The sequence below is a fragment of the Poecilia mexicana genome, unplaced genomic scaffold, assembly GCF_051168715.1.
Source record: "Poecilia mexicana isolate PSO_F unplaced genomic scaffold, ASM5116871v1 scaffold_12, whole genome shotgun sequence".
Taxonomy (NCBI): domain Eukaryota; kingdom Metazoa; phylum Chordata; class Actinopteri; order Cyprinodontiformes; family Poeciliidae; genus Poecilia; species Poecilia mexicana.
In genome coordinates, this window is record NW_028263381.1 from 9,880,022 (window position 1) to 9,905,250 (window position 25,229).

Genomic DNA, 25,229 nt, shown 5'->3' on the forward strand with positions numbered 1-25,229 from the left:
CAGCCCAGGGGGGTGGTCCACCTACAGAGTATGCTCCAACTACAGAGGGTTCTTGGGCCTCCCTGGTAATGTCTATTCTGTGGTTCTGGATTAGTCGAATCTAAGCTTCAGGAAGAGCAGTGTGGGTTTTGTCAACACTAGACCAGCTCTACACCCTCAGCAGGTCCTGGAGGGTCCGTGGAAGTTCGCCCAATCAATCTACATGCGTATTGTGAACTTGGAAAAGGTGTTCGACCGTGTCCTTCAGGGAGCCCTGTAGGGGCTGACAGTAAGTCGGGCTGGTTTCCGGTGAGAGTTGGACTCCGCCAAGGCTGCCCTTTGTCATCGATTCTGTTCATTACTTTCATGGACAGAATTTCTAAACGCAGCCAAGATGTGGAGAGGGTCCGTTTTGGTGGCCTTCGCATCTCTGCTTTTTGCAGATGATGTGGTCCTGTTGGCTTCATCAGGTCATGATCTACAGGTTTAGTTCCCAGTATATCTGTAGTCATGGATGGGAAAATGGAGTGAGAAATTGACAGGTGGATTGGTGCAGCGTCCACAGTGAAGCATATACTGCTTTTCATTGTAAGCAGTAATGGCTTTCCATTATGGTTCAGCAATATGCAACATTTTCTCAGTTGCACTGGTCTGCCCTGGTGAAGAGAGAGCTGAGTCAAAAGACAAAGCTCTCAATTTACTGGCCAATCTACAACCCTTCCCTCATTTATGGACATGAGATTTGGGTCATCACCAAAAGAACAAGATCACAGCTACAAGAGGCTAAAATGTTTTTTCTCTGAGCTCTCCTGTAGAGACAAGGTGAGGAGCTTGGTCATCTGGGAGGGACTCAGAGTAGAGCCACTGCTCCTCCACATTGAGAGGAGCCAGTTGAGGTGGCTTGGGCATCTGGTGAGGATGCCCGAGCCACCTCAATAAATAAATCACCCTTACATAAAAATAAATGAATAAAAATAAAAAAAAAACACCCAGTGAAGGACATAGCCTATTATCCAGGTCTGTGTAATATCGATTTTTGCGATATATATCAATATTTTCTTTCCTAGAAAAAATCGATATAGTAATGCAAGTATTGCAACATCCAACTGTCGTCTTGTTCACTCATTGCTTGCTTCGCCGGGAGAGTGATTAGGTCATCAGGCTTAGAGTGATTCCTTCAGATGTTAAGTGTCAAGGTTAAAAAGGTATCAAACTATTCAGAGCAGGTACTTGGTGCACTTTATTTACTTCACAAATGCATGTAAGCTACAGTTTGTACTGTTTCAATTAAAAGAAACATGTCTTCTCACCACTTCTTTGATTCATTTTGTCCAGCTGTTGACTTTAAGTCTGTGTCCATGTCCAACTAGAGCCAGGTATTGTGTAGTTGGTGCTTTTAATCAGTTTTCAGTTAAATTAATTCAATCCAACTCTAAGTCACAAAATGTCACCAAAATCACTCTGTCCCTCTAAAATCTTTCAGAAAATTGCAAAAGTGTATTGAATTGTATTCTTTGCTGAATATCGCAATATATATGGTATCGTGAGCAGAATATCGTGTATTGTATTGTGTCGTGAGATTATTGAATCACTACAGCCCTACTATTCCTGAGGATTGATGAATTCGTCCAATTGCCCAACCTTACATTAGCAGAGATGAAAAAAAGTCAGTTGTGGGTTTGTTTCCATGGCTCAACGTTGGTAGAGCCATGGAAAGAGCCGTTGGTACATTTGCAGATGTATGTTTTGTTACATGCCATTTTATTATTTATGTGTAGTTAAATGTTAGTGTAATTATAAAGTGTTCATTACCGAAACATTCTTATTCATTACCGACATACGTTTTTTCATTACCGCTATGCTCATTTTATGATAATTTATTTAGATTAGATAAAAGAATTACATGAACTTTTTAATTCCTCAATGAAATGGTCAGACTCTTTTATATTATGGTTGTGTTGTTTTTTCAATTTAATGATTTAACACAAAATTAGAACAAAAATAGATTTTAAAATTGTATTCATGTTACGGTAATGAAATAAATGTTTACATTAAAATAATAAATTTTGTTATTAATGACTATTCTTTGTTGGTACCTTCTCCTTTGTGGACACTGAAGTCCATGGTGTCCAAAAAAAGTGGAAAAATGTTTTTGTGGTTTCATATTTCTTCATCAAAATTGTGTTACGGTAATGAATTTATTTCTTCAAAGTCAGACTAAAATGTCTAAAAATACCTTTAAAAATATGCATAGAGGTTATAATTTTACATTGAAAGATAAAATTAGATTCTATTTTATAAAGAAGGTGTGTTTTTGTGTGCATACAATGCATTTTTATTTTTGTTGTAAGTTGTACCATGTTCGTGAGAATCACCCTGTTGCTAAATGTGCTCCAATCAAGTACCAGGTGAAATCATCTAAACCCTGATATGTTTTTCTTTTTTTAGTTCTTGATTTTAAATCCACAAAACATTTCAGAGTTGCACTGTAACATGTTTTGAAGAAAAATATTTGAATGTTTACTTTTAACTAAAAAACTTTGCTCATATGTCCAAAGCTATTGTAGGAATGCCATGAATAATGTTGTGACCATCTCTGCCCTGCATCTACACGACAGTTTTGTCCTCAAAGCTGAGTTTGTTCCTTCCTGTCCAGGTGGACGCGGTCAGAGAGGGCATGTCCACCATCATCCCCGTCCCCCTGCTCTCTTTGCTGACCGCCCAGCAGCTGGAGCAGCTGGTCTGCGGCCTGCCGGAGGTGTCCGTTGAGATGCTGAGGAAACTCGTGCGCTACCGGGACATCACGGAGAGCCACCAGCTGATCCGCTGGTTCTGGCAGAGCTTGAAGGAGTTCACCAACGAGGAGCAGGTGCTCTTCCTGCGGTTCGTTTCTGGCAGGTCCCGGCTGCCTTCCAACCCGGCCGACATCTCCCAGAAGTTCCAAATCATCAAGGTCGACAGGGTGAGGCGTCGCTTTGTCCGCCGATTTATTCGAAATAGCAAAAATAAGCCTCAGCGCGTATTTGCTTCTCTTTCTTTCCAACAACGTCAGCCTATCAACGGACTTCCTACCGCGCAGACCTGCTTCTTCCTGCTCCGCCTACCCCCCTATACAAGCCAGGCCATCCTCGCCGAGCGCCTGCGCTACTCGATCCACAACTGCACTTCCATCGACATGGACAACTACATGCTGACCCACAACACGGAGCCAGCGGAGAGCTCAGACACGGAGGAGTGAAGCTGAAGACCACGGGGTCGTGAATGTATCTTCTCCAACGCCATGCACATTATGCACTGAACAAGGACTTTTATTTGCCAAACTTGTATGGTAGTGTACTGTTTAATATGTTGGTCTATTTAAGGAGATAAAGCATTTTGACTTTTCAAACTGTGCACAGTGTTGTAATTCTGGCAGTGCTACTACAGGGATAAGAATTAGACTTTTAATATAGGCAACTGAGCCACAATAAGACAAGTATAATGTGCCTGTTTGAGATTATGTAAAAATGTGATGGTTTACCACACTGACTGTTGTCATTATTATTTATTAAAATGAAGAGTGTTTAAATAAGGACTTCTTTGTAGTTTATTTAAATAATTTTCAATAACTTCGCCATCATTTTTAAACATTGCTACGCATGAGTATTCATCCCCATTGTACTTTATCCTTCATCACATAAGTTCAAAATCCGGTGAATGGAAAACACTACATGTGGCGGATAACTAACACTCCACATGATGCTGAACACACCATTCCGTCTGTGAAACACGGTGGTGGCAGCATTATGCTGTGGGATTGTCTTTAACGACAATCCCACAGGTCAGCCTGGTCAGAGTTGAAGTGAAGGTGGATGGAGCTAAACGCAGGGCAATCAGTTTGATGTCTGAGCCAAATTCACAAATGCGCCTGAATTCATACGCAGATCAGAAGCCATTGTATGTAACTTAAATACCTTGCTGAAGAGCACATCAACTCAAGTGAAGAGGCCGGAAATGAAACCACAACTCTCCGACTGCAAAACAGATAGTCTTCCTGTTGAGTCCCAGTCTACAATAGGGCAGTTTCCATCAAAGCAGTCAAAGTCTGGAGTTTATGATGTGACAAAATGAGGAAATGTTTAAGGGGTCCAAATACGTCTGCAAGGTCCTGATTTACATTGAGTACACTGTTTTTGTGAGGTTCCAGGTTGGTGAATTTTATTGTTTAGCCCCTGAAATCTTACTGGTCTTATATTGGTAACGCACCTGCACGTCATTAGACCATACCAAAGCAAAACAGGTCAAACTAAACAACATAATCTAAACAAAGAAACATGGATAAGATTATTAATCTAATTTACAAGCTAATCCACCTAACTAAGTGGTCTGCCAAATAAAACATTTAATACAGGGCGACTCAAAAGGTTGCTTTAAAGAAGAGAAAAAAGAAACAAAACAAACTTCCTCCATTTGGTAAAACCCAATCAGTGACGTCATACACCTATTTAAGCAAGAAATGCTGGCTGATCCTTCCTACACATCTGGTCAGGCTGTAACATCCATAGACACGAACAGTAGACGCCTCATGGAGAGGGTCGGCCCGTTGCTGCGATACGTCACAGCGTCCGCCATATTGAATGTGGAATATGTGCCAGTCAGCTAATACAGGTAAATGGACCGAACTTTATAAAGTGCCGTTCTACAAAGTATCTTAAGTTAATTTCTGCCTTTGACACGTTTTCTCACGCACACTAATATGTTTGGTAATCAAAGAAATGACTAAAGACAGAGTTCGTAGCATCTTTATAGCTAAATACCGACATGGTGAAGCTGAGCTGGGAAACAGAGACTGAAGAACAGCAGCTCCAGCTCTGATCCTGACTGATCTTGCCTCACTAAATCCTCTGGTTTTTAATTAACTTCCCCTCTAACAGCGGTTTTTCATCAGCTCTCTCTCATTAGAAAACAGTGTGAAAACGTTAGCGGCTACGCTAACAACCAGCGGTTACTTCGGCCAATTTAGCTACTTAGAAAATATTTCTCGGTTGTTTAGAAGCGAATTTCTGGCTGTAAAGTAATTCTGATCTTTCATCCTTACCTGTAGAAGGTAATGAGAATGAATCCAGTTTGTTTCGTAAAACGGTTGAAACACACACTTAGGAGCTCCGATCGCCCTGCTGCCACATACAAGATGGCGGTGACGTAACGTAGGACTCGGGGCTCCATGAGGCGTCTACATATTGATGTCTATGGTAGCATCTATCTGAAAGGACAAGCAATGGTGAGTAAAACGAAAAACTAAAAATTTACCGAATGTACTTTGAACCAAAATAAACACTCATAGTCATCCAATGGTTCAGAAATGTTATCTTTAACTAAAACTGCAACTTAATGCTACCGCAAACAAACCCGGGATAATGACTGAAGCAAAGTTCCAACAGCAATGTTTAAATTAAAGCATCATGACAAACTACGGGAAGATTAAATAAATTAGAAATACATTTAAGGGACAAGTGGTAAACACAAACCGAACCTCTTTGTCGCAATGTACAGTATGTACTATACGCACTCAGTACTTTAGTTCCGTTTGAGTTAATTGCTACGCGTTTGATGGCTTTCGAAACACTGTCTCCAGTTGGAGTCTCGTCTGTAGTCTTTGGTTGTACCCGTTTGTGAATCTTCTACGCTCCCCCACTCAACTTTCCATTAATATACTTGGATACAGTATTTTTAGCAATTAGATTTTGTGGCTACTTATCCTTGTAGGACATTAATGACAAACTGCTTGGCAATTTGAATTGTCATGTTTTCTACACAATGGTGTTGGTCATAGAATGACGATGTCGGTGTTAATTTCAATTTGTCTTATTAAATATTCTAATTTAGAGAGGCTGAATGTTTTTTTTTTCTTTTAATAAGCCATAATTATCAAACTAGCATAAACAAACACCTTGTGTGCAGTGAATCTGTGTTGCGCACACGTTTCACTTTCTTCAGCTACTGGAATACATGGACTTTTTAACGACGTTTTAATTCACTTGAGATGCACCTGCATGTTGCACGTCTTTCCAAGGTGATGCTAATCTTTATAGGGGTAAACATCTTAATGAAGGAACTGGATGAAAAGAGCATAGCAGAGCACAGCTGCACTGTTAATGTTGCCGACGATTACAAATGAGCTTCAAATAACTTTTTTGTTGCATTTCTGTTGGCAGTAATTTCCAGATGAAATGACAATAAAACAGAGCAACAACTCCATCCATCCATTTTCTTTACCCTTGTCCTTTAGTGGGGTCGGGAGGGGTGCTGGTGCCTATCTCCAGCAAACGTTCCGGGCGAGAGGCAGGGTACACAGGTCGCCAGTCTGTCACAGGGCAACACAGAGACACACAACCATGCACACACACACACACTCTCACACCTAGGGGCAATTTGGAGAGTCCTAACAGTCATGTTTTTGGACTGTGAGAGGAAACCAGAGTACCCGGAGAAACCCCACGCATGCACAGGGAGAACATGCAAACTCCATGCAGAAAGATCGGGGCCAGGAATCGAACCCAGAACCTTCTTGCTGCAACAGCTCTACCGACTGCGCCACTGTGCAGCCCCAGAGCAACAACTCCCTCCTCCTAAACATATATATATATATATTTTTTTTTTCTTACCAAAAAAGATCTTAATTTAATTCCCCTGAGTTTAATGTTGTCCTGAGTCAGCACAGCTGGTGTGTCTGCAATTTGTCTACTCTGGTGAGACGTCTGCTGTGACCTTATTACCCATCTGTTTCGCTGGGAGCTGTGTGGCCGGTAAGGCAGAATTCAGCTTGCCGTCAGCAGCCTTTGCAGCTGAAAGGGGAGGCTTTCTCCTGAGAAGCCTCGCCTGGTATAAATATAACGTCCATCTATCAGCAGAACAGGTACACAACTATGGAAAGGCCGTGGCAAGAAGAAGAGGGAGAAAAAAGGGGGGGGGGGGGGGAAAGATGTTGGGGATTTGTTTCACATATCTGGTGCAGCTTCTTGAGACTTGGCTTGAGCGTACACGAAGTGAAGCAGGTGTGGACTGGGGTTTGTTGTATTAAATATCCCTCTTGTAGACACAGGTGGCGCTCAGGCAAATGGAAGAGCACATTAAGCACACACTGAGACGTAATTCAGATCATTTCCTCCCAAACGCAGCAAAAAAACAACAATATCTGGGCAGGAATTACATGCTGGAACAATGCAGCGTTTTTTAATCTGATTCAGATCTCTTTGCCAAAAAGGGGATTATCTGGACTTGAAGGTACTTTGCAGCAAAGAAGTGCTTGATTTTCCCTTTTATCTTTATCTGCTCAGCAGAGTGTATCAAATTGTTTATCATGAGTGGGTAAAGCAGTGCAAAGATTTTTCATAAGTAATGGAGATACATTGTGTGGATTTCCTGATAAGTTTGTAACCAGTGTGAAAATCCAAACCTTAATGGATTTCAGTGAAAGTAGAATTTGAAGTTATTTTTGTTAAGTAGCATGAAACTACTTTTGTGGGCATAAACTAGCTGTTGTACATTTTCTTCCCACATGAGGGCGGTGTGACTGCTGCACTCCACCTGGGCTCTGAGCGTAAACTGCAGGAGAGCCCTGAGAACGAGCAGGCGTCATCATTTACACGCAAGCACAGCATATAGCTGATGATGCAGATCACTGTCAACTAATCTCTGTCGCTGCTCCTTCCACTCAGCTCATTTAATCAGGACAAATGGATGACAACAGGCTGGATGTTAAACAGCGTGCGGTCAGATTGCTCCACGCAGACACCTGCTCAAGCCTCAGCTTGGACTGATGCGTGCATCTGTCTGGACTCAAACGCGACGGTGCTCATTTAAAACGTGCCGCCGTCGTTTGGTTGCGAAATGAAATCAGTCACAGAAAGTAATGCTCCGCTGTAGTCGTTTCCACACTTTGTTCAGAGGCAGTATAAATGGTGCTTTCTTACCTGCTGAAAAATATTAATATTCTTCCTGCTTAAGAATTTGGATTTTTTTCAATGCAATCTCTATTGCTGCAGTTTATCACAGTTGATTCTTCCCTAAATCACTGTGAAATATTACCCTTTCATACGCTGAAAGCACTATAATATTGTAAAAAATAAAATAAAAAAATTCACCTTTGTGTTTTGTTTAGCAGCATAAATGATAATTTAGTTGTGTAGGAACCAGTGTGAAAATGGTAAATTTCAGTTCAGAAGTGGGAACTGGGAAGAAATGAGGACGTGAAGACGATCTGAGGGAGGGGATGACACAGGAGCGTAAAGGATAAACTTTTTTTTTTTTTTAAGTTACATTAAGCAATATTGGTAAAACAAGGGCCAATTTATATTAGTTTTCATTCATTCATCTTTTTTCTCTTCGTACCGTCATCGGAGGGGATTAGGACAGGAACGTGGTGCCCATTTCTGGCCTTCATTGGCTAAGAGGAGGGGGACACTAGTCGTCCTTCTCAGGGCAGTTGTCAGTGGACATGCAGCATTTCTAATATGTTTTGTCACAATTGTATTGCAAAGTCCAACATACATGCTGTCTGTCTGAGTGGACATGTTAAAAACCTCTTTGAAAAGTACAAAAAAAAAAAAAAAAGAATTTAAACATTTTTGAAAGAATCTTGGTTGAGGTCATTCCTTGTTTTCAATCAGATAAACTATTAAAAGATCAGGAAAGGCAGGCAGCTATAATTTAGTTTTCTCACCCATAATCTGTTGCATTTTTGTAATTGTTTTGATAGAAATTTAAGTCAATAAAAACAAGCTAGATATATAAAAAGTGATTTTTAAAAAAAAAAATATTTTATTTATTGAGACCTAACTTTTGTTTATATATTGCAATATTTATGTATACGTCTCACTGAAGCAGGTTTCTCCTTCCTGACATTTTAATTTCGTCAAAGGAGGGTGTGACCTCGTTGAGACAAAACAGAAATGTGACTGGTCACCTGATCCTCTGCCCACGCACACGAGCTTCCTCCTCCACCTCCACCCCCGCTTTCCCTCTCCAAAATCAGAGAAGCTCATTTCATCTCGGCAGTGAATGGATGTGTGCTGCCGTAATAACAAGGGCACCTGGTTGCGGGTCAGTGAATAGCTGTGATGTGTCGTGTGCCTTGGCTGTGATGGGGTTGTTTGACTAGTCGGCATCGCCCCCCCGTCTCTGATTACAGGACGGCACTGACGGTGTTTGACCCGGGTACATCAGAGACACTCAAGACTCTGGTTTCAGTCAGTGATGTCATGTGGGTGTAGCCGTCTCCTTGCCAAAACGACGGAGGCTGGTCCGACATGTGCCAGACAGGAAGCAGGACAGATTTGACAACGGATGCAGTACACAGCCCTCATCAGGTTGCAGACTCTGGAATAATGATTTCATATTAATTGTATTTTGTGCTATTTTATGTCAAGGTAATTTGTGTTGCAGTTTGAGTGTAGTGTTTTCATAATAACACGATCAGATTAAAATACTTTGTACAGGAAATATGGACCAATGCCATCAGTTAAAAGAATTGGTTTACCGTAATATTTTATTACATATCAATAATGTTACATTTCAGAAATTACTACTTAAATGTACTGTACTAATAAATTTAAATAGTCACTGCAAACTAATCAAAATTTCATTTGGAAAGGACTTTTAATTAGGCACTGATAGTTTTCATACAATGCAAAGTAACCTTTAATTATAAGTTCAAATTTTAAGGCTTGCATTCAATTTGGTTTATTTATATAACACCAATTCCCACCAGATGTCCTATTAAACCACTTTGCAACACAAATGGGTTTAGTTTATATCTAGTTATACAAGATTCAATATGGCTTAAATCAATTTCAAATCACTTCGTTTAATTTGATTCCTCTTGTCAGATTCAGTACCTGTACTCCATTCAACTCTAATTATAAATGATGCAGTCAAATTCGGTGGATGATATAACTCCAATTGTTTGTTATTAATTGAAAAGAAGCCTTATTAATAATTGCTTCGATTCATTGACTTTGTGGCAATACCTTCACGCTTGTGTTCGATTGTTGTCGTCTCTAAACGCTCTTAAAAACCCGAGGTGTTTAATGTGACTTCCAGAGAGGGCTTAGGTGCAAACCTAGACTGCTCTCATAAATAATGCATGAGGGTCTGAGGAGGCAGAGCGAGCTCCCTGGAATGACTGGAACAATCACTCTAACACTTCAGGCACTATCAGGTGGACCTGTTTAATTCATCAACTTGTTTGCAGGCGTTGAGCTTGAGTCAGTCTGTTAGCTCAGTGCTTTACACCATGATGCAATGCATTACCAGCTATTAGCTTTTAAAAACAAATTGATGTGAGAACCTTACAGTTGGCCATTTATAACAGTCTTTACTGTCTTGGATAAATCTTGAAGACAGAGCATCATGCAAAATCAAGTTTTTGAGCTTTACATCATGTTGCTTTGGTTCTTGAGAAATTCTTGAATTTCTTCCTGCCATCATAAGAACTACTTCTCAGTCCAACTCTCATAGAGCGTTTCTAAACGGCATTATGGAAGAGCATCGTTGAGATGACATGCCGAAGGGGGAGTGTCAGGAAATGCAGGAGCTTATTAAAGAGACGGAGGCCATTTTTCAGCAATCATGTCTGATATACGCAGCATTTTAATAACTAAAGATATTTTATGGCAGAAAATGTTACTTTTCCATCTGCTTTCAAAGACAACTGAAAGGTTTATTGGAATTTGAAAAATTGTATTTCTTGGTTTTTCACTTTAAAATAAGACTGTTTGCTTTCAAATATTTGAATGTCTTCTAAAACCCTGTGTTTATTACTTAAAAAAAAACTCTTTTTATTTGACCTGCTGCATTTCATATCTTACCATGTTTCATTTGGGAACCAAAATGTAATGTTTTACATTTAAACTTGGGCTCACAGTTGGTTTGTCATCAGTTCCAGGGGTTTTTCCTCCTTCAGCTGTCAAAGCAAAGTTCACCATCCAGTTGGTAGTTTCCATCATTAACGAGAGAGCTTTCATTTTCAATGACTTATTGCGCAACAACATCTGTGCAAGAGACCTTATAGGAACAGGAATGTCTTCTGCCTGCCTCCCCTTCTCTCTGTGTCTCTCCTTTTTTTTTATTTGCAATGAGGTTGAAATTCGGAAAACATTTTGTGTTCTCAGTAAACATGAACATCTGTTACGTGTCATCTGCCCAGGCAGATGTCATGGGATTGACCATAATGACTGATCAAAAAGAAATGTAATGTTTAAAAATGTAAAAGCTGGTGTCGGAGAAGTTTTTTTTTTTTTTTTTTGTTTTTGCAAAGTTGAAAAAAAAAAAATGTTTCAATATCCGAAAGAAGTAAAGACACAAAAAATGTAGCTGCATGTTAATGGGGGGAAAAAAAAAGAAATGTCCCAGTGCTACCTCTCTTTGAGATAAACGAGGTAGCGCCTGAATGCGTCTTACTGTATTACCCTGCGTTAGTTTTGAGGCACTCAAACATATATTTTCTGGGACAACACGGCCTCATAAATCTCCACCATAAACACTGAAACAGAGAGATGATGATGCAGGGGAAAGAGACCTAGTTTAGCTCCTTGTGTGCTTAAAATACACAAAAAGTGGGCCTGTATCCTACAGTATGTGAACCAGACACCTGGGGTGTTGCACATGTACAGCCCCGCGAACAGCATGCAACACGCTGGAGCTTCCAAATGTACACACTCAGCCTCCAAGCAGCCTTGTTGCACTGCTGGACAGTTCCTGCAGGCTAACCTCATAGGCTGCTTCTGTTGGATAATTTATGGAGCTTTCCCTAATAAAGATGGTTTTCATCATCTTGTTTTTTTTTTTTATCTGCTCGTGACCTTTAATGCTCCAGTAGCGTAAATGATTTATAAAATGTTCTGATTAATACACTTGATAAGAGATTCAGGGCAACAAGCACTGTTAAATAAAACAGAAAATGAATCAAAAGTACATAATTGTACTAAATGAAAGCATACACAGACTATGGCAACAATTCCTACTTGTTTTAATGATGAAAATATACTATTGTAAACATGGAAATGTATCATAAATAAATGAATGGTAATAAAGGAGTATGATTAATTTCAGACATTATATTCAGGATTTTGTTCAAAACAATTTCAGCTACGGTTTTCAAAGTAACTATTTTTTATTTTTTTCTAAAACCAGAACACACAAAAATGCAGCTATCCTTTACATGTTTGAAAGGAGAAGTAAATCTGCTGGACAAAACACGAATCATAATCCAGCAGATTTAGTCTCGGCTCACACGGATTGTCCTTTCTTTGCACTTGAAGAGTCTGTGATCAAATCTTACTCTGACGCATCGCAGTCAGCACTGCTTCTAGGCTTACACACACGAGTGTCAGATGCACTCGGTGTACTTGTTGATGTACCTGGCTGACGGACATTGATGAGCAATGCTGAGAAACTCGAGAGCTTCTGCCCGGCTTTCCAGGAGAACTGGGAACAATCCCAGTCCACCCACGACGTACAAAAAACCCACCAATTTGCACAGAAGAAAATGGTTGGTGCCAGAAGAACCATTCCTTGTGAAAATCGTACTTTTATTTTAGTAGTAGATTTCATCGTTTCACACTTGCGAGACTGACAGAATATGAGAAAATGTGCACAGCTTTTCACTTCAAGGTCCAGCAGGTTTTCTAGAAACTGTTGATGGGCTTTTAGGGGAAACTCCTTTCACTTAAAACACTGTACTTACAGTCATTTAACTACATTATGCCAAGGACCCGGTAGGGTGCAGTGTGGGAATATTATTTATAACAAATTCATAAATAGTTCAATTAAGCAGCTGTAGAACATTTTCTACATTAGTTTGCATCTCTCTATTTGACTGCAAGGTCTTCACATTTCAACCGCTCACCTGTCTACCAAAGTTTTCACTGGCAAGTCAAGTCCTAAACGTCGATTAGTATTTTTTTGTGCTGATTAGTATTTTGGAATGTTTGTGCACTGATGCATACGACATCTAGCAAAAGTTTGTGATCAGTAAATCGACTCCCTTGTTTTGGTTTGTTGGTCCAGGCTGAAGACAAAATGAATCGTCATGTGACTTATCCAAAAGTTATTCAGTTTATCTTTTTATGTTTAAGATGATTAATTGCAATCACAACTGATTGGCCTCTTGTTTGTCTTTTGAGATCTTTTATGTTCATAAGTCCGTCAACTTGACTTTAACATGTGGAAGTCAAGTTGATGGACTTATGCTGACATCTCCCACAGAGTGACGATCTCTTGAAGGGAAGGACACCTCGCTAATGAATATAAATCTTTGATCGGATAAGGACCTGTAGCCTCTGCTGTGTACAGATCTTGGCCTCAAGCTGACCTTTCAGAACATGTCGGCGTACAGGGCAGGGGGGCGCTTTCCCAAAACCACTGAAAATAAACATAACCCTGCAATACGTCTCTTTTTATTAATATCAAATAGATGGATTCAGCATTTTTATGTGATTCAGTCATTTGACCTCTTTTAGCCTTTAAATAGGATCAATTTAGTCAGTATAATACAGAATTACAACACAGTATACTTTTTTGTCTCACAGCAGTTGTGACGTCTAATGTGGACCAACCCAGCGTAGCACAGAATTGTGAAGTGAAAGAAAAATGATGGATGATTTTAACTTTTCAAAGACAAAAACCTGAAAACGCTGTTGTACAGACTGCATTCAGCCTACCTGTGTGAAGTTTAATCTCTTGGCAGATTTTGTGAAGCTAAGCAGCACAGCAGATTGGTGAGGGATAAGTCTGTGGAGAAGTTTAAAGTTCTCTACAGGTCTGAACATTTGAGCACCGCCCAGCTTGTCATGCTAAAAAAAGAACTAATTATTGCACAACTGCAAATCTACCAAGACATGCAATCCTTTAACATGAGAAGCAGTTAAGACTCATGGTAACTCTGGAGGAGCTACAAAGAGACATAGCTCAGTTGAGGACATGCCAGAGTGTTTAAATTTAGTCATTTTTGATGTATGAACATTTTTTTTTTCAGCTACACATCTGAGTAACACTAGAAGAGATGCACAGATGAAAATACCTTATCTTTCCTTTAGCAGCTACAGAGCAACTGGTCAGAGTTCATGAGAAGATGAATGGAGCTAAATGTGAGGAAATGCTTGAACACCTGATAGAGAATGCAAAAGTAGCAAAAAGAAAAAAAAAATCATGGCATGTGGATACTTCTGTTAGGCACTCTCAATCCTGTTAGTTTTTCAAAAAAAAAAAACACTCAAGTTCTGCAAATATTAATTAGAGGCAAAAAAAGGATTAACTCTTTCTCAGATAAACCTCTCCTTGAAATTTATTAATGGGAAAATGTTTTCAAGTCCAAATAAAAGGCAAAAAAAAAAAAAAAAAAAAAAGAAAAGCTTTGTTGCGTAATGAGATGAAATAAGGCAAATGGTAGGCAGCTGACCTTCCGGGGTAAAGATGCTGGCAGACAGACAGGGGATGGACTGGTAGCTACACCAGATGTTCACCACGTGTTACACGGGTCCGCGTTATTAGCACGATGATGAGGTCAAACCAAATACCGTGACAGGCACCCTCTGTAGTTGTGTAAGAGATAACCAAAGGAAGGAATTTTGCAGAACATAAAATGACCGGATACAGTCGACACACGACTGCTTTGAGGGAAGCGTTTGTGTTTTTCGCTTGGTGAGCGGTGTTTATTCATTCATGCATTTTTTTTATGCCAACATGTGCATATGGGTTTGTGTCAAACTGATAGGTCTGCCTGGAATAGTGCCATCAATTAGGCCAATGTATGGGCTTATCAGTCACGATAAGGCTCACTCCCCGTGGTGGCCTCTCAGTCATGTGTGCCTCCCAGCTGCTGTTTTCTTTCCCCGCTGTTTCTGTTGCACTCTGCAGGACAGCCCAGTACTTGCACAGCAAGTTTTTCATCTTGCTGCGATCCAAAACCGTGTCTCTGAATGCACGAGGCAAAACGGCGGACGATGCTGCTGAGGAAGCATCACGGAATATAATGCAAATGTCATGCTGCTTCCATTCTTGAGTTGTAGAATTTCCCGCTTAGCTTCTAAAGAACCTTCTTGTATATTTAGTGGGCAACGTCCTTAACTGGGGGGGAACAAAAGTTGAGAGCAATCCATCAGTGTATGTTCTGACTCTGAAAGCTCATTTTGTTGAAAGCCCCCTCATGTTTATAACATCAGTCAGTGTCTGGAAGCGGCATGCGCTGACTCTGACATACAGCGACAGTTTGCATTTGCTGGAGCCGTAGTCCATAAATTGATGGTGTTCTGCAAGCTGGGCTTCGGCTGCAGAGCCGAACGTTTTCACATGGTACCCATGACACCTTGATGTAAGGTTGTGGACTTTCACCCGAGTACGACACAGGATGCACTCCCATCTAAACCATTCCAGGGTAGCTCTGGGATTCTTCAAGTTTCATCATGTATTCGGTTCCTAAAAGCTACCCAGCCTCTGCGGAAGGAAGGCGTTCCTGCAGCATGATGCCATGTTTCATTTAGCGATGGTCCACTCGGGGTGATGGGCAGGACTGGATTTCCACCACACAGCATTTTGCATGTAGGTCAAACATTTTCTTTTGGTTTCATCTGATGGGGAAAAACTTGCTTCTACATGTTTCTTGTGTCTCATACATCAGGAGAAACACTAAGCAAGACTTGCTTAGTGTTTCAAATATGATTGAAAAGGGGAAAGTTTTCCATAAAAAAAATACAAGCAAACTGGCAAGTTTTTTCTGTCTTTTTCAGTTTTCCATAAAAGTAAGCAGTGTGGAATGGATCTTTCCTCAATGTCCCTCATGAGTTGTGTATCTTTGCAATTTTGCTAGGTCTGCCATGGAGGTCTTGCCTCAATTTGGGTCTTTCCATGTCTTGCTAGGTTTATTTTTTTATATTTAGCAAGTGTTTTTCTGAGTTTATCACAATTTCTTTCCTACTCTGGCAATTTTAAAAAAGTGAAAGTAAGAATATTTCTGAAAGGCTAGAAATTATATATATATATTAAAAAAAACCTCAAAGGATTTCTAGAAACAATATTGCCAGATTGCAGATTACATTTAAATTGCATTGCAGTTTGTTTTTTTGTTTTTTTTGTTTTTTTAATTTTATATAAGGGAATTATGTCATAACTTGTTGCCCTAACCTCCCTGCTTGTGTTTTGGAAAACACTGCTGCAAATCAGACATCTGCATAGGACCGTCCCTTCACATAACAGGACCTCGTCATCAGCGGGTTTGGGCCTCGGCTCCCCCCGCCCCACCCTCCGAAGCCGGGCAGATTAATTATCAAAATGGCAGTTCCTTTATACCAATGAACAGATTAAAGTAATTTCCATAAACCATCCAGTGCTGTAAATATGGAATAACAGCTTTGTTTTCACTGCTGCTGGACGCTTTGAAGAGAGATCAAATATGTTCCAATGAAAGCGGACCAGTTTGCTGTCATATCACCATTTCTTAAATGATTACGAAATAAACAGACAGTGGCTAAATTAGTTGTTTGTGAAGCAAATTGCATAAAAGAACATTTAAATGTGTAACAACATTGTTCAAATTTTGAGGAACTCAGTGGAGCGGAGTTTACGAGTAAGTGAATGGTCGCATACAGACTGAAGCAGTTTAGATTATGATCAAGTTCGGAAAAGAACCCCAAAGGGTGTTTGCCTGGCCTGCAGCCAGTAGCGTTTAATTGTTTCCCAAATATTTAGACAGGAGAATGTCTAACCCAATGAATATTTCAAAGTGCAAATAGCTGAAAAGGTTCAGCTCATTAAACTGCTGAGAAATCCCCAAAGAGTTTTTTTTTATGTACACTATTAACTAAACATAGTGTTTTTGTGTCATTATTCGAATGTAAGCTCAACATTTACAAGTGGGGCGAAGAAAATGAGCGCTTGGGAAAGCTGCTGAAGGAAAATATGAGTCTTTTGTTAAGGCAGATATTTTCCATTCCTCTCTAGGAGTTTGTGTGTGTTGGCTTCCTGCCACCTTGCTCTGTCCAGGTAGTGTGTAATCAGCTTGAAAAAGCATCAACACCTGTAATTACTGCTCACCGCTGGTAAGCGGGTCCGCCTGAAACCAAACAGATTTTTCTTTTTTTCCAAAAGCCGTTTGGCTGTACCACTGATTTCATTGACACCTTAACATCGGTTTATGTGTTTTACAATATGCATCCAGTGATTCTTGAGAACAGGGACAAAACGGGTCCTATGGATTAAGCACCAAATTTGAATAAAATATACACAAAATATAATTTTTTCAAATATCTGACTAAACTAACCTGGGTCATGTGAGCACAACAATGTATATTTTCCTGGTGTTTGCTGAATTTTTTAATTTTTTTTTTATTTTAAACATTGTAGTCGGTGGATGACGCCTGTAAAATCCCTTATCCAGGAGCAGAACTCAATACATTATAATAGTTTAAAACAATTAAAGAAATACTAAAATTATATATTATGTCAATTAAGTATAAGTAGTCATATAAATAATTATAAAAGTATCAATAAATTGAATTAAAAATTATTTTTAGATATTTTCCAACTCCATTGAAATTTGTCCCTAGTTTTTGTCAACACCGTCAGACATAATTTTTTATTATTGGGGGGCACCAGAACTTCTGAGGACCCCATGACGTCGTCTTTTCTCTTCCTTTGCTAGGAGGGCTAGTTAGCTCCGGTTAGCTTATGTTATTCTTTAGTTTTTTCTTCTTTTTATTCCTAAGTTGCTCGTCACAACCATGATGTGTCAACTCCATAACTGACAATTTACAAAACTTTGAAATTTTGTGAAATAAAAGCTTAATTTTGGTATAATGTAAAGATTTCATGGACCTGATGAGCTACAATATGGCCTCCTTCAGAATGACATCATATGACTTGAGGTAGTTTGGCATTTCGTCAACTCCGTCAGATGTCAACTCCGTCAGATGTCAACTCCGTCAGAGTTTTTGTGACTTTCGGTGAAATTGTTGTCAAATCTCACTTAAATGTGCAATTAATTAATTTTAATGTATTTTACATAAATTGCATTACTTCACATATATCAAGTTTTTCATTTTACTCACTAGTTTGTCACCACCTTCAGTTCTGTGTCAACTCCATCAGATGGACTTTTTCTTGTTTTTTGTTTTAAATAATATTTATTTTGTTTCTTGAGAAGCATTTGTCTGTAAAATGAGTAAAAATATCACTCATAGGGTATCTTAAAAATCATTTTATATTTATTTTTGTCAGATGGTGGTGACAAAGTTCTGGGTCAAGTCAATTAAAACTGTAATTTTTTAAACAATTTTGCGACTGGGAGCCTGCACCTTAGCATCTTTACATTTCCAAAACATTATTTGTCATATTTGCATACATAAGGTTGAGAAATAATAAAAAAATATATATATGGGAAAATTAAAACCCATTTTGTCCCTATTCTCAAGAATCACTGAATCAATCTGTGCAATACAATTTTTTTTTAATGAAAACGGTGAACAAAAGTCACCATATTAAATATTTCCATAATTCCACAACGATGCTGCATTTCATGCAATATCCTAATAATTGGTGTGATCTACACGAGCTGCAAAGCGTCCCGTTGCACTCTGCTGCTGCTAGCAGCTTCGCTTGCTTCACTTCAACCTCTCCACTGCCAGCACAGCCCTTTGGGTTTGAGGTCAAACCCTCTGCTCACTTCCTGATACACGGAAGACGTGTTCAGGGGGGTAGAGATAAGCTCATCACTCAGTGACATATTGAGCAGCATACCCATGGAGTGATGGATTCAGAGCCCAGACACGCAACAGAAACCTGCTGCTACATTAGCTTACAGCGACATATTTAAAATTGGAAAAGACTTCAAAAGAGAGCAGGTTTTGATGGGGCGTCCTATCCAAATGCTTCAAGATAAGAAATATTTGTTGAAGCTTTTGAGTTACATCGTCAATTACGGTCAAAGCCGCACCGCCTGGAGTGTTTCAGGAAGTGGTTGAGATTTTATTCATGACCTTGTCCCGATTGCCGGCAGGGTTTTTGTGGCCACCCGCATAATGATAATAATAATAATAATAATAATAATAATTTAAAAAATCCAAAACTTAGCACAGTCTGACTTTATTTATTTGCTTTAGGTCCATTCTCCAAAATAACTTCTAAAAGGAGAACTTTTAGAAAAAAAAATTTCTTGCCCAGACCCTGGCAACAATCATACTGTATTTAATTTATGACCAGTTAGCAGTAAATCTGATTACTAAAATATATGTGCACTCCACTCTTATACTAGAGCATTCACTGGATAAGATTATATGAATAAAAGAATGGAGGCAGGGGGAAAATTGGTGCCTTTTCAAAGTGAAATTCTTACTAAAGAAATTATTAATTTGAAAGGGAACACAATGAAGCGTTATACGCCCAGATAGCCCACTGTCCAAAATATAAATTTTAATTCAACATGCAAAAGTGGTTCTTTCCAGACCGCTTTTTTTCCCTCTTCAAAATGTATCAAGTAATTAATATTGGCATGAGAAGAGCTGGGTTTACAAATAGACGCACTGGTGCTGTTCAAGTCAAAAAATAAAATAAAATAAAAAGTATTCTCTTCTGCAGCAGAAATGAACATTGATCAGTTTGATCATCTTGTTTCCAGAAACAACAAGAATGTTGTATCCGAGCAGAACTGGAAAGCAATTTCTCCTCAAGCTTGCTGCTGGGATCTTCTGCTGCATGAAGCAAACGACAAGCATGGAGAACCCGGCCGGAAAAATGACAGCAGTCCCCAGTGCTAATTAGAAGCAGCACCATGTGTGTAATCATCTATGACTGAAGCATTAATTATACAAATGATCGTGGCATCATTACCTGGCTCATATGCTATGATGAAACCAGCAGAGGTACACATTTTTGTTACCTTAAAGAAACAACCTTGGACCATGCAGAAGCAAGAAATACAACAATGTGCATGGATAATTTTTCTGCTTTTTAAAAATAAAAAATAAAAAATTGAGAAATGTATTTTTATCATTTTAGAGAGACATTGGAATAAATAGACAGGAACACACCAAAACCTGACATTTCTTCTCGGTGGGTGTCGAGTCAGACATTTTATTAATGTTCCAAAAACTGGTTTTATTAGTTATTATGAAAGTCTGCTGAAGTTCTCCTTATCTCATTTACATTTTCTGAGCCTGCTGCAGGGCACATTCAACTTCACGGACATGCCGCTGTGACGACCAATCCAGCAACGCTTTCAAAGATTTAAGAAGTTCCAGCTCGTGTCAGCGGTTTAATCCTAATGATCTGCTAATCCAGGTATCAAAAAACATGCTCCCCTTTGCAGCCCAAGGTTTCGGTGGGATCTATATGCCACCGAAATCTGAAGAGCACAAAATTAAACCTGCAGTGCCAAGCATAAAATGGTCAGAATTCGTTTCAGAAGTCTCTAAATTTACAGCTATTTATTCTGAAACAGTCCAATGCTTAACCTTTCATCAGTGGTCTAGAGACTCGGGTAAGATTCCTCAGTAACATTCTTCAAATAAGAACGTTTTTGAAGAAAGATGATTATACTTTAGGCCTATATGCTCAATGCTTTAGTGAACAAGTGCGTTTCTGTTTTTGTACCATATAGTTATTGTTAAAATGTGAATAAGTATATTAAAAAAAAACTACTTTTATTTCTATGGGAATGTATTAGTAGCTACATAGACAGAAAACAGTGGGAACGATCACAAATTTCAACTTTCCTCCGAACGTCAAGTCCTAATTTCAGAGGGCGTTTTTGATTCGAGTGCCTCATTATGCCCACCTTAATTTCTTTTTCTTTTTTTTTTTTCTAATTTTCAGAGCGAGCACAGAAGTAAGTTGCAGTAATATTTTAAGACTCAATTTAAACTGTGTCCACGTAAACATTAAAACTAATTACAACCCGAATCTCAACAATCAGGTGCCGGTGCAGGAACCCGTCTTGAATTGCGACGGCTATCTAAGCCAATAGAATATTTATTGTGTCCTCCGTCCTTCACAAAGTGCGATAAGAACCTCCTTGTCACGGCCACCCAATCAGGATCCTTTAATGTTTAATTGACCTTCGAGGATCGAAGTACGGTGAAGTACAGCCACCTCTGATTAAACATGTAATTTCCTGAAGTGATTTGTTGTTTGTTTCTCAGTGATTTAGGATAAGTTGCTTATGATTATAAACTGTGAAAGATGGATTGGAACGTAATCACGGGACCGTGCTTGAGCCTCACATCCCAAGGCCTCCAAATAGAGGAAATGGATTAGATTTGCCAGTGGTGCGATTCCTTTTTCTTTTAATTAACACGGTTTACATTTATTATTACGTCTTTAGGACAAAGCTTCAAATCCAGGTGTAAGCCCGTCGAGCTCATCCTCATGAATAATTAAGTGCTTCACAATGGCAGGGTGCCCCAGTTCAATCTGGAGGTAATGATTCAATCAATAATGACTCACTTAGCTCATCAGAGTGACATGACTAGACCCAACATTTAACATTGGACTGCATTTCACTGGGACTATTATAGAAATCAGAACATAAGCATTCATTGTATCCTTTAGTAGTATTTATTCTAAGAATAAATATATATTTTATATAAATTATACTCTGTAGACCTATCAATATGAACATTTTATTGAGATTTAAAGTCTTCACATAAGTTTTATGTATTGTGTCTTTCAAGAAACTAAGTTGAGGCCATTTTGGGGTTAAGTTATAATTTTTTTTTTTTTTCCTTATAGCTTGAGCAGAAACACGCAACTTGAGAGGTTAAGAGCATCAATTTCTCATTAATCATCTCTGCACTGGACATTTTCCTCCTGTTTTACACCTTTAAGTGCGTTCTGCCTTATCCGACTCTGAAGGGTTTATTGAAATTCTGATCACACAGCGGCATTCGCAGGGGCGCACATTCATTTCCATGCTTTCTCTACGCTCAAATGCGAAACACATAATCAAGTCTGAATGCTGTCACTCTTCCAAGGTGAGGGCGCCGCGTGTGTTAATGGGTAAACCTGCAGGGAGCCTTTTCCTCTGGGGAGCTTTCACCTTGGTCTTCCGCTGAGGCAGCAGACCAAAACACCGGGAAGCCTTAGTGCCGTGACAGAATTAGGAAACGGAGAGAGCTGAGGTGGCCGAAAAGGCATCAGGAGGTTGGAAAGAGGGGAAAGGGGGAAGAAATAAAAGTTTAGAAGACCACTTGGATGAAGGAAGACGGATAAGGCAGGAGACAGACGATGTAAATGGGTGACGTCACCGGCAGCATGTAACACCCAACACGGCACGGCATTTACCCAAATTTGACAAAGGAGCACAATTTGTTCACTCAGTTGACAGAAATCCTTCCCCTCATTCAGCACCTCTACTGCACAAACATGAATGTCTGTCTGTCTGCCTGCAGCTGGCTGCGTTTTCCACTGCTCAGTTATGCTTCAGATCACTGTGGATTACTAATGGATTTTACATTCGGCCACAAAAATCTCTGGCTTTCAGCGTTCAGGCGATTTGACTTTTCCGAGCTTTAAATAAACATTCAGACTCATCTCAGGCTCACCCCAGCCAGAAACACGCAGCTATTGTTTTCTTTTTTTTTCTTTTTTCTTTTTTTTTTTTTTTCCCTGGAGCTTTATCTTTATAACAGCGTGCACACGTCCCAGACTAGTGAGGAATATTTTTCCAAGAAAAATATTCCTCACTAAAATAAGTCAATTACTTGTGATCAAACTAAATGGAAAAGATTATTGTTTAAAGTTGGTGTTAAAATCATTCCGCTGTGAGATACATTCGCAGTCCCCACGGCAGCTTTTACAGAAGCCAATCACTGACGGGCGCGCTAACTTGGAACTGACATGTTATGACAGCCTTGCAGCCGTTTGTGAAATTGCCACAAATATTTTATTGATTGGCTGAACAGAACACAAACACACACACACACACACACACACACACACACACACACACACACACACACACACACACACACACACACAGGAATTAGGAGGTAGGGGAGGGTTATCAGTGATCATGTGTCATCCAGAATCACTATGTAGGACATGGAGGCTGTCTCTCTTTTTAAACTTTATATCATTTTATAATTCACAGAAAACTTATAAACGTATGACATTTTAGATCCTTCCTGCTGGTTTGCCTATTCTGCCATTACTCTCTCCATATCAGGTTGGGACGGGTACAAAAATAGCTTTAGACTTTTGACAACAGCCCAATTAGAACTGATCTTAAATATTGTTTTGCTTACATAGACGATACTAACTTTCTGCGTCTGTGCATGGCAACAAAAGCAGTGTTGGCAATAAGTGCAGCTTCAATCTAGGATACCCTGTTTTAAGAATTCTGCAATACAATAAATATACTATAGAAAATAAGATGTCTTGATCAGTGCCTGAATCACACTAGTCAATCAAACACCTATAGCATTTTATTTTTTATTTTTTTGTCAGCTGGATCCAGTGAGCCCCTTTAAGCTGCAATCTGTGTTGGTTGATTTTAAAACTGGCACCTCAATGCATCTAAATTACCAAATTTCATTTTATACTAGGCACATTATTTTGTTGGACCGAGGGTTCTGGGTTTTCCCTAATCTACATCGGTGATTTTCATGGCAGTGAAGAGAGATTGTATTGGTTGCTGCGGCTACCAGCCTATGTTTGTCATGTGACCTGCTCTGCTGTGCTTCAACAACGTCGGGTGTCCAGGAGAGATGTGTGGAACGTTTCTGAAGCAATAAGCCCAGCTGTAAACTTAAAAGGCAGGAGAGCAACAAGTTTTGCTCATCCGTAATCAAAAAGTTGAAAAAGAAAAGAGAGAAAAAGAGAAAAAATGCATTTAGTCAAATATCTATTTGGAAACAAATGTCTGTCCTCCAGACAAAATATCTGCTGGTCCCAAGAAAAGCTGACACTGCAGCATCTGATGTATCACCAGAGAGTTAGGTAAGTAGAACACAATCATGATACTGATGAAATGTCGTGTTATTTTAATGCACTTTAAAGCAACTGAGTTTTCAACATAATTGTTTCTAATTAGGAATTGAACTGTGACTCAGTCTATTCTTCAAAAAAAATGTTTTTGAAAAAAAAAAAAAGTTTTTAGTTCCGTAGCCAATATACTAATTTTCCAAACATTCAGGCAGATGAAAACCATTTCTTTTTTTTTTTTTATAAAAGGATTTGCTCCGTTGAATTTTTGTGTCACGTTGCAGAATTCTTGTTGCAGCTTTCTTCACCTGATCCAGGTTTCCTGAGCCAGCAGAAAGCAACTGAGTGACAAATCTGCCTGCCTCACACTGACTCATGCATTGATGGACACTTTGTTCAGCTGGGCTTGGGCGGCTGAACGCTCCTCCATGACTGTTCTGAAAGACGCTACCCATCAAGGGATCAACGGACGTCAGTAAATCCATTACTAAAAATACTTACCAATCCTTTGGGATTACTACGCTTAGCAAGTGGACATTGTGCATGGCACAAATCTGGAATTAGGCAGTGAAAGGCTGTCAATGGTCCATCAACACCTGATCCACTATGTAGGCATACGTTTCCCCCGGCCAAAGGTGCATGTAGCCGAGTTGCTTCATCTGAGCTGTGCCGTGTGTTGCGTCGAACTTTGTCTACTTCTCTTCAACGAGGTTGTTCAGGAAGAAATTAAGCAACTGGAATGGCAGTAGCTTCAAAGCTTTATCCTTTGAGTACAAATACAGTAGATTGAAAAGCAAACGGGTAATTCTGTGTTTATTGTGTTCATTAAATGTGCATATACAAATAAAATGCTATGGTTTTACTGATTGTGATATGGGGGCCCAGAGGTTAATCATTTTTCATACATTGTATGTAAAGTTTGTAGAAGTGTGCCAAACATTTCTCCATTAAAAACCTTCTGAAGTGATCATCTCTAAAAGTCTCTGTGTTTGAGCTAATTTAGATCAGGTGAAAAAACTGGGTGACATCCAGCTTAGGCACTCGGCCCAGTATGGCATTAGGACTGGCTACGTCCTGCTGTGTGTGTTAGTCCTGCAGTATATTATACTCTGGAGCAGTGCATTTACAAGTGGCGGGATGCTTATTTTCTTTTGTTTTGCTGTTTTGATTTACTGAAAATTGATGCAGAAATAAGTTTTTATTTTTTTTAAATTGCATCAGATGGATGGATGTTATCAAGTTGTGTGATGTGCCAAATTACAAGTTGATATAGTGAATTGCAAATTCAAAATAGAGATCAC

The 25,229-nt window shown here is 39.3% G+C and overlaps 1 protein-coding gene across 2 annotated transcripts in view; it reads left to right on the forward strand.

Annotated features, from left to right (window-relative positions):
• Positions 1 to 3,550, forward strand: part of LOC106918001 (putative E3 ubiquitin-protein ligase HERC1) — a 47,891-nt gene extending 44,341 nt beyond the window's left edge. For both annotated transcript variants that reach the window (XM_014987401.2, XM_088010888.1), the window contains 2 exons: positions 2,636 to 2,941; positions 3,032 to 3,550. In XM_014987401.2, coding sequence (XP_014842887.2) covers positions 2,636 to 2,941; positions 3,032 to 3,217 — 492 coding nt within the window. In that variant the 3' untranslated portion in view covers positions 3,218 to 3,550. The remainder of the gene's footprint in view (positions 1 to 2,635; positions 2,942 to 3,031) is intronic.
• The last annotated feature ends 21,679 nt before the right edge of the window (positions 3,551 to 25,229 follow it).